At 56.7% G+C, this 12,077-nt stretch overlaps 1 protein-coding gene across 2 annotated transcripts in view; it reads right to left on the bottom strand.

Moving 5' to 3' along the window:
- The window catches only part of VIPR2 (vasoactive intestinal peptide receptor 2), a 63,676-nt gene extending 52,638 nt beyond the window's left edge, over positions 1-11,038 (bottom strand). Inside the window, exons 1-2 of one of the 2 annotated variants that reach the window (XM_057731971.1) lie at positions 10,977-11,038; positions 8,613-8,712 (exon numbers count right to left, since the gene is read on the bottom strand). In XM_057731971.1, the coding sequence (XP_057587954.1) occupies positions 8,613-8,712; positions 10,977-11,024 (148 nt within the window). In that variant the 5' untranslated portion in view covers positions 11,025-11,038. The remainder of the gene's footprint in view (positions 1-8,612; positions 8,713-10,976) is intronic. The other variant, XM_057731972.1, reaches the window with a different exon arrangement.
- Between the last annotated feature and the right edge of the window lie 1,039 nt (positions 11,039-12,077).

The following is a 12,077-nucleotide window of genomic DNA, read 5'->3' as shown; positions in this document are numbered from 1 at the left end:
CTTGATCAAATCACTGTGGAATTCTGAATGTGGAAGCAGCAAAGTTTAACTTCAGTTCAGATTCCACTGCTGGGAGTCATATTCTGGGACTTGAACAAACACTAAACTAAGACTCAAAACCCAGAATGAACCTAAGCTGTTAACGGAACAAAAGGATTTTTCAAAGAAACATACAGAGATTCAGTTTGAACCCATTTAAAAAATATGCTGAATCCAGTAAACCCCAACCATCAAAATGTCCTCCACACGGAGCTGAGTCCAGCTCCTGTGGTTGGGGCCCCACCTGGAGCGGCTGCCGCAGAACTGACTGCAAGTCGCCCCGAGCCGGCCGCGCAGCCTCCCACCCCTCCTCCGACGGCCGCTCGGCGGGGCCTCGGGGGACCCCGTGAGGTCCTGCGACGTGGGCCTTGTAGGAGAGCTGACGGAACAGCCGAATTCGTGCCGGCGCCGCGCCTGTCGCCCTCGAGACGCCTGCCGCTGTCTTCTGTACAAACTCTCTACCAACTTCCCTCCACCGTCTGCGACCACGTGGGACGCCGCTGGTGCCACACGGGCTCCCAGGCAGGCAGAGCTGAGCCGTGGCCCGCGGGGAAGGCCGGACTCAGCCGACAGGCAGGGATGGAAGCGTGGGGAGCCCTGCCACGTCCTTCCTGGACACCCTTCCGTGGACTTACGAGCAGGGCTTGGGTGGCGTCCCGGGATCGCCCCAGGACATCCGTCTCCCAGGTCACGACAAGTCACCCTCACACCGCCCAGCCGGGTGCGACCCCAAGGGCGGGGCGCCTGCTCACGGTGGCCTCGCGCAGGACCACCCGCCCAGGCCGTGTGCGAGGGCCGGGGGCTAGGGGACTGGGGCAGCACAGGGCCCGGGTCCCCGGGCACGTCCACGGGCCGGTGCCCTGGGCCACCTCCTGCGGACCCCTGCAGCCCTGTCCGCCCCGGGAGCCATGCCCGGGCCCCTTGGTCCTCTCTGTCCTCACCCGGCCTACCCCTCCCTTCCGGGCCAAGCCCTTCAGGTGTGCCCCTGGCCTCTCCCCGCCTCCAGGAACCGCTGCCCCAAACAGTCCCACTCAGTGGATGGCCTCCAGCCTCCCTCCCAGCCCTTCCTTCTGCCTCCGCTCAGGCTCCCCGGCCCCACCCGAAGGCGCTGTCCCCGGCCCCCAGCTCCTCCTGTGTGGTCTTCTCTCGCCTGCATTTCTGGGGTGGCTCCCCCAGCCTGCCACCATGGGGCCGCGGGAGCATCTCAGCCACGGCCTCCCTGCAGCCTGGCCTCTGCTCCGCCAGCCTGCACAGACATCTCTCTGTCCCCTTCCACCGTGCACACCTGTGTCACCTCCACCTGCAACGTGACCTACTCCCAGGGCCCCTAACGCCTCTCAGAAGGGTCCGCTCTGTGCACCTTCCCGAAACACAGCTTAGACCAGACACCCCGCTTTTCAGAACTCCCCAGGGGCCCCTGGGGCCCAGCTCCAGGCTGCAGGTCGATGCTGTTCTCCCTCCCCTGCCCTCTCGCTCTGTGTCCGTGTCCCCAGCCCTCCCGGTGGCTGAGCCCAGCCGTCCTGTGGCTGACGACCACCTTCCAGCATGAAGATCGGGACCTCCCAACGCCTGCTGTGTGGACCACGGTTCCTGAACGCACAGCAAGTTTACAGTAAGTTACCAAAGTACTGATCACCGATTCGCTTCTGATCAGAAAGCTTCCGTTCTTCTTGGCAGTTCCGCCACTCACTGTGTTTCTGCCTCAGTCTCCGAGTAAAGAGAAAATAAGTCCCTAGTTTCCGGGTCAGAGTGCACTGCTGTCGCTGCACGCGCAGGTTCTCTGGTCTCCCCTCGGAAACCCTGCTGTCCTTTGACGTGAAGCCTTGCTACCCCCACCTCTCTGCCCCCCGCCCCATGCATCGCCACCGGGGGTTTGGTTCGGGGTCCCCAGAGGGGGTGACGTGTCCTGCCCAATGTCTCGTCACCCGTCTAGCCTGGTATCTGCTCAAGAAGAACACGCTGGAGACCTCAGTGAACGCCAGTCAGCTGAGGCTCCAGCGACGACAGCTCACTCCGCGACCCAGGGCAACCCCTCAAGAGCAGGCTTGGCTACGAGGGCTCGGAGGCAACCCCCAGAAAACAGCAAAAACTCGCAAGTGAACCGGTGCCCGGGAAGGGCTGCCGGCCCACGCCACCAAAATGTGCACCACCAAAGCCCCCGGAACCTGGGGGGAGGGGTGTCAGGCGTAACCCTGCCCCCGTCGCGGCGGCACCAGCCACGCGCCCGAGAGCCAGGACCAGCCCGGGGGACTGCGGCCGGCACGGCGGCTCCACCAGCCACGCGTGACCGAAGTCACGCTGAGGAGGCTCCAGCAGGCGCGTCTGCTCCCGAAGGGGACCCTGTGCTCTCACGTCACGGCACGCGAGACGCACCACAGGAGGCCACGCGGCACTGGCACCTGCCCCGCAGGCTCGTCGACAGGAGACGCAGCAGCTTCAGGGCCGGCCCCGCCAGCGGGGACGCGACGGGACGTGCTCGGGACCCGGCCTGGGTGACACTGAGCCGGGGCGCAGAGAGCGGAGAGGCGCGCTCGGAGGCGGTGACCTCGAGCAGCTGGCCGAGCCACGTCTCGGGGTCACCAGCGCCTCAGAAAGGGGGCGAGAGAAGCGGCTCGGTCCCCGTCAGCAGTGCTGCCACGCGGGACGAAGCTCCTCCCGTGGCCCCGCAGACGTGGGGCTGCAGCCCCTCCTCCCCCGTGGCCTCCAGGGGTGCCGACACCCGATCTGCTGGTAACCGAATTCTCACTCATGATTCCTTTCATGAGTTTAAACATAACAGTTTAACTCAGAGTAGGATTTTTTCAGTGAGATTTGTTTCCTATAAAAAGTAAAGTTAAAACTGTTACTTTCGGAACATTCAAACTAATACGTAATTATTATTTAAATATCCAAGGCCAGTAGCTGATCTTATTGAATTTAGAAATTAGAAGAAATCTCACAGAAAAAGACGCATCCTAAGGGAGAAAACAGATCAAGCTGTTTGGATGCGAACGAGGACCTGCCTGCGTGAGAGAGAACATGGAAAGTGAGTAGTGGGCCTCGCGCCGCACTGAGCTCAGGAGGGCAGCGCTCCCTCAGACCCACAAGGATGTAAGAGGGCGGGAGGTCTGCTCACACGTCTTACTCGCATGTCAGTGAAGGACCAGGAGCAGACACGCTCCAGGGAGGGGAACCCCCACGTGCCCTCGCGGTCTGAGAAGAGCTGCAGAGGAAGGGTTGCCCCCGCCATGGGACATTCTGAAGAGAACACGCTCATGAAGCTGCCTGGTTTCCTTGGTGACAAAGAGGTACGATGAAAAGTGGGATGTGATTAGTTACATTCTGCGTGACACAGCCATCACAGAAACAAGCGCGTCTCTTAAAACGATGTCATCTGGTCGTATGAGGAGGATGTTCCGATTCCATGCTTGAAGTCTGCCCTCAAATGCTGGTGAAATATTCTATTCTTATGAAAAAAGCAGTCACTAGAGCATGGCTTGTAAGCTACCTAAAAGTCCAGCAGCCTGGGACAGACTAAGGAAATCTGTTAGAATACTACACAGCTCTTAAAAGGAATGTATAAATCAATTCAGAATGGTTGCCAAATACACTGCTAAAATTAGAAAAAAGAGAAAACAAAGTACAGACCAGAGCTGGCTTCCATCTGCACAGTGAAACGGGAGGGACGCACACACACACGATGCACACGTGAGCTCTAAGAGGGGCGTAAACACATGATGTGTTTATGTACGGCATTGTTTCTATGTGCATATATCACTTAATTTTTAATGTGAATTTTTCACTAATTTGTTCGGCAAAAGCTTATCTGACACCTTTTTAAATGGCAAATGCTTTGCAGGACCTTGAGGCTGCAAGGCCAGTGGACACTGTGGTAGAGAGACCAACAGCTCGCAGCGGGGAGCTGTGGCACAGAGGCCAGGGTGCGCCCGGAGAAGAGGAGCGGGACGTCCACGCCCACTGGGAGTCGCCCTCCTGGAGCTGGGGACGCTGCAGGGGATGCTGCACGGCACGTCTGGGGAAGAGGCACTGGCAGCTTCGCTCCGGACGCGTGCGGAGCACGTCTGTAGAGCAACAGCCTTGACAGACAGAGAGTGCGGCCCTCGGACTGATCTCAGGCACCGAGGGTGCGTCTTTCTCTGGAGCGAGGTGCGGGCAGGAACACCAGCAGCCTCCTTGAGACGCCGGGGTCTCCCACGCTCAGGGCTCCTCAGCCAGGACCAAACGCGCCGTGGGCCCCTCCACACGGGTCCTGAGGGCCTCGGGGAAAGGGAACCCACAGGGGTGGGAACACGACGCCCACGCTGCCCGCTCTGCCGGGGGCGGGTTCCCACCGACGAGCCCCTCTGACGGGGCCTGTGCCTCCTGCAGGCATCCCGGAAACCGCGGCAGGATAACGTGTGAGCGCGAGGGGGGCAAAACCCAAACCCTCCACCGCTCTTGACAAGTGGATCAAAATTAGCCCAGTACCCTTTGTTTGAGAAAAGTCAGTTCTTCAGTCTAGCACCTCCCAGGGCCCTGGCCTTGAGCGAACGTGCCCTGTCACACCCACCTCGGCCAAGCACCTTCAGGGCACGGCCCCGACGGTGCAGCTGCTGAGAGACACAGGTCTGCCTGTCCTTCCGAAACACAGGCCACACTCCGCCCCGCTGCCCCGTCTGGGCAAAAGTGCTGTAAAGTCGCAGCAAGGCTCCATGTGCCCCGTGCACAGGCAGGAACACTGGGCAGAGCTGGAGAGCTGAGTCACTGCCTCCCACCACGGCCAGCACAGCCCGCGTGGGGACGGGGCTGCCGTGAGCTCTGCTTTCAGGCGTCCGAGGCCTGAGTGCCTCACTGGCAGGATGCAGTTCGTCTCGGGGATGAGTCAGTATTAAGTCACAAAGCTCTAAATACCTCCTAAGCTCCTCTCTTGTACAAAGTGAATCCCTCAAAGGGGTTTAGTATTGAAATTGGTTTTTGTCTAGGTTTATGTGTTGGTTTGTTTGTGTTTGTTTTGGATTCAACGTGTAATAAAAAGAATTCCTTCTTAGACTTGTACAAATTATCTCGCTAGAATTGAAAACTCTTACTTTTGCGTTTCTGGTGCTCTTTCACACCAATTTCTTGTAGCTCCCGTAGGCCCTCAACATCTCATCTCACTTTCAGCTTCGTGAAGCAAGCGACCGCCGCTGACACGGGAGGTGCTCTCAGGCCGTCCAGCGGGAAGGCCTTCGCTCGGCTCCCAGTCTGCCTCGTCTACGGTGTCTTCGTTCTGGCAACTCACTACTATTTATATCCTTGGTATTTGAGCCACGCAGAATTCAAATAGCAAAAAGCAAAAACGGGACTTTGGAACACGCGGTGCCGCTCTACAGAAAGCTGAGGGTGCCAGGCCAGCAGCGTGGCACTGCCTCCTCCTTCCGAGGGCGCTGCCGGCTGCGAGCTCTTCCTGTGAGTCCAAGGTGAGAGGACTCAGGGGCAGGTATTTTTGCTGTCAAGTTAATACTAAAATAAGGGCCTTCAATGTAAGAAAATGCCCCCGGGCTGATACTCGTCATCGCAAGACCGAGTAACACCTTTCCCCATGGCTCCAAACAGGGGAGACATTTTGTGGCCTTTGTCTAAGACCCCCCACGTTCTTTCTGCTCAAGCTGATGCCAAGATCTCCACGAGCTGTGCCGTCCACCCTGCCGTCCAGCCTGTCTATGCGGGTCACACGCAGGTCACCGTGAGGAACGCTGGCCCAGGCCGCAGAGCCTGCCAGGGAGCCCTGATGAGTGTTCCAGACGTCCTGGCCCATGTGTGCACCAGGAGCGGCTCTCCAGCGGGGCTGGCCTGGCCCGGCTGCCACACAGAGAGCAACCTGGACGCACAGGCAGCACCCACACAGGAGGTCAGTCTGCTCCCGCAGAACTCTTTAAATAAAAAGTACTAGTTGCAAACTTTTAAGAACGGGAATATTTTATCTGAAGTTTGCATTTCTGACGTCCTGTGAATATAGGAAGCTGGGCAATTTGGCGCCTGCCTTTCTCCACGGCAACAAGTGGTGGTGAAGACACTCCCCACGTCCCCACGGCCAAAGGTCCCCTGCCTGGCCACGTGCCACAGCTCACGCGCGTGAACCGCTGGCCAGGGAACAAGGACAGACCCGAGCCCTTGGAACGAGCAGAACTGAAAGGACCCTGTTTTGAGCTAATTAAGGCCACACTCCGCCTACCTGAGCCCCCGGAGGGGAAGCGTCTTTTTATTAAAGACACCGGATTGAGGACCACACATCCTACTTCACCGTGGACAGAACCAGCCTCCCGGGACTCGTCCTGCTCCTCCTGGTGCCGCATCTGTCAAGGTGAGTCCTGGACACAAACTTGCAGCTGCTCCACCGGAGGCCGGTCCACCCTGACCCACCGGGGGGGCTCCTCCCAGGGAGAGTCACCACCAAACTCCATCTCTTAAAAGCTAAGGTTCCCTGCCACCTGCTGTGCCAGTTTTGTCTTGTTAACAACATGTTCCTGGTGAGTATGGGAAACGAAGGGTGACAAGAAAGAAACACTAAGACGGTATCTCAGGAGCTCTTCCCCAAAACAGCAGTTATGAGAGGGGTGAGGGGAGGGGAGCCGTTCCCCAGGTGAACTCGAGGGGCAGGCGGGCTGTCCGCAGAGGCCTTATCAACAGCCATCAGCTGGCTGCAGTCCCGTCTGCCTTCCATGAGGTCCACGGCACAGGGCCCCCCGCCCCGCGTGCCCGGCGCCTGTGCCCGAGGGCCTGGCCGTGTGCCCGCGAGGGCTGCGGGGAGGGGAGGTATTCAGCCCCAGGAAGAGAAAGGAGAGCTGCGAGCCCTGAGCCCTCGGAAGCGCCGGCAGACGCCCCCGCGGGAATGAGGGGCTCTGCTCACGGCCGCTCCCCACTCACGCCAGCGAGGGGACGCCGCGGGGGCAGCCTCAGGGCCCGACCGCCGGCCTGCCTGATACGGGGGGCAGAGGCCTCTGCCCTGGGAGTCTCCAGCAGAGGTCAGGGGCCCCCCACGGCGGGTGTGGTAGACAGCGCCCCACCCCAGCTCGACGAGGGCGGCCTCGTGGACGGCGTGCCGGGCGGAGCGACCTGGTCCCTGCCGCTGACCAGATGCTTCTGAGGGTCTCAGCCTGTTTCCTCTCAGCGTTTAGCTCCCCTAAGTCTCCTCATTGTCACTGAAAGGAACAGACCTCAGTGGTCATGACCACTGTCTTGTCCCGAGGCCCTGGTTGGCCAGACCTGGCCTCACGGATCCTCGCAGCTGGCTCGTGGTCCCACGTGCCTTTGTACAGGACAGAGCCTCGCTCCATGGGTGAGCCGCCTTCGCTCGAGCAGACCTTTTGGAAGACCTGCCTCTCAGGATCGTGCGTGCACCGCAGAATCACAGGTCTCGAAGGCTGGAAGGAGCCCTAGGGCCAGAGTCCTCACTTTTCAGCGGAGGGAGCAGAGGCTCCAGGGGAACAGGAAGGAGCCCGGGGGAGCTATGTAACACCGGTCTAGAGCCGCACCCGCCAGCACCAGGGCTGCCGGCCACCGATGAGGTCTCGAAACGTGGTCTAAACTGTGACGCACTGTAAGTGCAAAATGCACACTGGGTTTCCAAGACTTACTATACAAAAAAGGAAAATTTCTCATCAATGTTTTATATTGACTACAAGTTGAAATGATAATGATTCGGATATCTTTGGATAAATAAAATACATTGTTAAAATTAAAATCATGTTTCTTTTCACTTATTTTGATGTGCCTACTGGAACGTTTAAGATCACCCCTGAGGCTTGCACCCTGCTCCTACCGGGCAGCACGGGTCTAGAACAACACCCACGTCTGTGACATCCCACCTGAGGTCCTCTGCAGGACACCAGACTTTTAACACATGGTTGTACTTTGGCTTTCATTTTTTTTTCTTGAAGAGAACAAACGAATAACATAGAACAGAGAAAAAGAAAACTGAAGGACAAAAGCTTTTTGCTACTGCTTATGATTTGGGTGTTATCCCAGAACCTTCAGAGTTTACAGACGTGAGACGGTGCCCAGGGCGGATGCACGTTGTCCTGGCATCGCTTCTGGGACCTGGAGAAATAAAGTCAGCAAGCTCACTGTTCTCATAACTGGGCTGTTCTGCAGGAAAGCAAAAGTCTCATTTTCCTATTTGAGTTTTCATAAATTCCCACCGTTCTTAACTGGATCAAAATCATCTGTGATGTAGCTAAGAATTTAAAATGCAACGTCAGATAAATACCCATTCCATGTAAAATGGAGTTGCTTTTGCAAAGTGTAACAAACTCCATTCAATTATTTTAGTGACTGTTGCTATTATGGCGAACCATGGAAACGACCATTGTGAAGGATGAGGCTTCCTGTTAAAAGGTTTATGTGAAGGCGCCCCCACAACACACACACCCCGGTGCCCACTACTCACGACGCTATGTGAGTTTTGCCAGCCGTTCATTAAAAAATGGTGGAAGCAGATTTTTAAAAACGACACAGGTGACCTTAAACACCAGTTTCCCCAGTGGGGTGCAAGCTGCTTGCGTGTCAGCTCAGCCATCCTGGGCACCGTCTCACTCACCAGGCATCTGCCTCACCTTTGTATTTTTCTGTTTGGGCCCTTAGGAGCTCTGCACATCTTGTTTCTTCCTCCTGTATTTCCAGATGAAATCGGCATTCCGGGTGAATGCTGTTCACCTGGTCAAGGTGAAAAGAAATAGAAATAACTGAAAATTCCACTATAATAAGAAAGTCAAGCAAAATTTCTACATAAAAGCCCCCCAAACCTCACAGTGCTAAAGTGCTTCCAAACGAACACTCATTTAAAAGCCATCACCTTCATATTTCAGCATGGTTATTTGAAAAAAAGCTTCACTAGTCACTCTGTAAAAGCATTAGTAAACAAATATAAAACCTGATAGATTTTTTTTTTCTGGGCAGGAAAACAAACTGACTAACGTAATACATTGTATGTTGTTAGTACTAATTTGGCGGCAATAGAGCTCTTTAATCCAATAATCTTTCAATATTTGAGCCCGCCATTTCATAGCTCTTGATTTAATCAAAGCAAATACATGTTTACTCATAAGCCCATTCTTAACGACCGCACACAACCCCAGACGCCAGCATGCTTCATCTAAGGCCAGCCTCTGCATTCCCTGGAAAGCCCTAATAGGATAATTTTATTTTTAGAGGCTGCAGGTCACATTCAAAACTGAACTTTAGAATTCGGTGTGAAGGAGCTTTTCAGAAAGATGAGGGGCGAGTACGGAGAGGCCGGGGGAGAGTCACAGCCCTGAGGTTTCTGAGCAGCAGGTGGGGGACGTCCCGTCAGGCTCCACACGGGAACGAAGGTGATGCACACGGTCTATCAACGTGCGCAGGAGACAAAGCCACACACTGTTCCAGCCTCAGAAGAGAGCGCTCTCTGGTCTCTGTCACCACAAAGTCCAGCGGTCTCTTTTTTTGCTTGTCACCGCCCACCGCCCACAGGTACTCACACTGCAGGCTGGAGCTGTGGCCCAGTCTCATGTCTGAACAAAGCATTATTTTTACTAAAGAAGATCATACTCTTGCGTATATTATGGCCATCTATGTTTAATTAGCCTCCTATTGAAATAAGGCAATAGAATTCTAAGCAGGAATAACATTTCCTAACAGAATTAAGATAAGAAACTTAATGCTCAGTACTTGTGCCACATTTAGCCTCATTTTTAAAAAGATCTGACGCTTGGATTCCCCCGCCCGGCTCATCACTGGGTAACCACCACTGCACAAACTCCTGGCTCTATGTTTCACACACGAACAAGTCACTAGCTTACATTTCAGAATTAGGAACTTATATTGACTTAAAAAGAAAAATGGGCTTTCGTTAAGGTATTAAAAGACACCATAATACCTGACATTCTTGGAACACGTACAGCGATGACTTATTTGGGGACATCCTAGAAGTTACAGCAGCATTAACCATATAATTCCTGGTACTTTTGACGCGCTCTTTCAAGGGACTAAAGTCAGTAGGGAGGTTTTCGTCCTTACAGCCCTCTCCTGAGGGAGGAAAGACCCGTTTGCCTTCCCACGAGACAGGGCAGTTTCGCCACCCTGGGGGGCGGGCTAGGCTCACGCCCGCTAGGACCCGAAGTAGCCTCAGCAATGACAACTTGCCCTAAATAGCTCCCTCCTTGGCCGCACAACCTTAAGAGGGGAGATGAGTCCATAGAGACAGTGCTCTGGCCGAGATATAAAATGCGCATATGTGCACACGCCAGCACGGTCTCCAGTCAGGGAGGGAAGCAGGAGCAGGGGTCACGGGTTTTTTATAAGGGTCTTCAATGAAAAGGAAGAATTCTTGAGAATTACATAATCTATAAATGCCCTCATGGAACAAACTTCTATTCCGCATATCATTTCTTCCGGGGCTCTTAAATACCGATTAAAAAAAAAAAATCCAAGCAGACTATTTCCGAAAGGAAACTTCCTTTAGGCACCTCACGCCTCCCTGACCCCCTCTAAAGCAAAGAAGAAGCAGAAACAGCACCGGGAGGTGGGACAAAGCAGACTCCAATCTCCCGTAGAAACGCGCAGCCCGCGGGGGTGACGGCAGCCCCGTCCGCGGCCCGGCCCCGCCGGCCACAGCCTGGGCCACAGGAGGCGGCCGGACCCGCTCCCCCGCGAAGGGCGTCGAGCAGGACACGGGGTCCCGTTCCCGGCGAACCCGGCTCGGGGGGTGGCAGGGAGGGGGGGACACAGCCAACGCATCGTCCCCGCCCGGGTTCCCAGCCCGGTGCCTCGCGCGGCGCGGGGCCGGTCCCGAGCCCCCGGCGGCCCTGCTCCCCGGCGCGAGCGCGGCGCGGGGGTCCCGGGGTCCCGGGGTCCATCCCCCCCGGCCCCCCCCACCCCGCGCGCGGACGCGGGAGCGCAGCGCGGCCCTCGGGCAGGGGCGGCGGGCGGCGCGCGCTCACCGGGGCGAGCAGCCAGGCGCAGCAGGTCAGCAGCGCGGGCGTCCTCATCCCGGCTCCGCGGCTCGGACGGCGACGCGGCTCGCCGGCTCCCGAGGTCCCCGCGCCCGCCCGCCTCTCGCCCCCCGCCGGCCGCTCCGCCCCCGCGGTACCCCGTCCCCGCCCCGCGCTCCCCGCCTCTCCATCACTCCTCCCGCCCCGCGCGCGGCCCGCCTTCCTGGCCCCCGGTCTCCGCCCCGCGTCCCGCCCCGCTCGCCTCCGTCCCCGCTTCCCTCCGTCCCCCCGCTCCGTCCCCCCCGCCCCGGCTTGGCATCCCCTCCCTCGTGACTCCCATCCTGCGCTCGCTCCCCCACCTTTCAGCTCCGAGTGGAGAGGTCGAGGAGAGATCGACGCGGGAGGGACCCACTTGGGGAGGGAGACCGGGCTCCAGGCGTTTGCACCTGCTCGTGTCCTCCTCGTGAAACAACCTAAAGGCCCCAAAGAATGTGCCAGGAAGGACAGGTGCGCTGCCTCGGAAGCCACGGGAGTCGGTTGGGGCAACTGAACATTTAGAAGACAACTCGGGTGCATGTGGGCGGGGGGCAGGCTCAGCCCGGTGACCCGTCTTCAGTCCTGCCCGTGTCAAACCGCAGGTCCTTCTCTCCCCCAGACTCCCCCGGCTGCAGAGGTCGGCAGTGGGTGGGGGCGGACGCAAGGGCCCGAGACCCTGCCTCATCCCACCCCTGCCTCAGACCCCCCGGAAGGATTAGTGTAGCCTAAGAGCTAGTTGTCCTCCAGCAGATGGAAAAGCCCTGGAAGTGAAAAATAAAACGGGACATTTTGTTGTGGTTTTAACTTTTTATTGGAAAATAATTTCAAACTAACACAAAAGTAAAACTAGGACAAAGAACATCTTTTCACCCTTTATTTAGATTCAGCTATTAAAGTTTTACCTTACTGGCTTTGCCTTTTGCATTCTCTCTGACCATACTCACCCCCCCAATAGATAGATCCATCGATATCTTTCTGTCATCTACCTATCATCATCTATCTATAATCTCTATCATCTATCTATCTATCTATCTATCTATCTATCTATCTATCTATCATCTATCTATCTATCTA

Source organism: Hippopotamus amphibius, chromosome 4 (genome assembly GCF_030028045.1).
Source record: "Hippopotamus amphibius kiboko isolate mHipAmp2 chromosome 4, mHipAmp2.hap2, whole genome shotgun sequence".
NCBI lineage: Eukaryota > Metazoa > Chordata > Mammalia > Artiodactyla > Hippopotamidae > Hippopotamus > Hippopotamus amphibius.
Note: the sequence above shows the minus strand (reverse complement) of the source record. Positions and strands in the feature narration are given on the sequence as shown.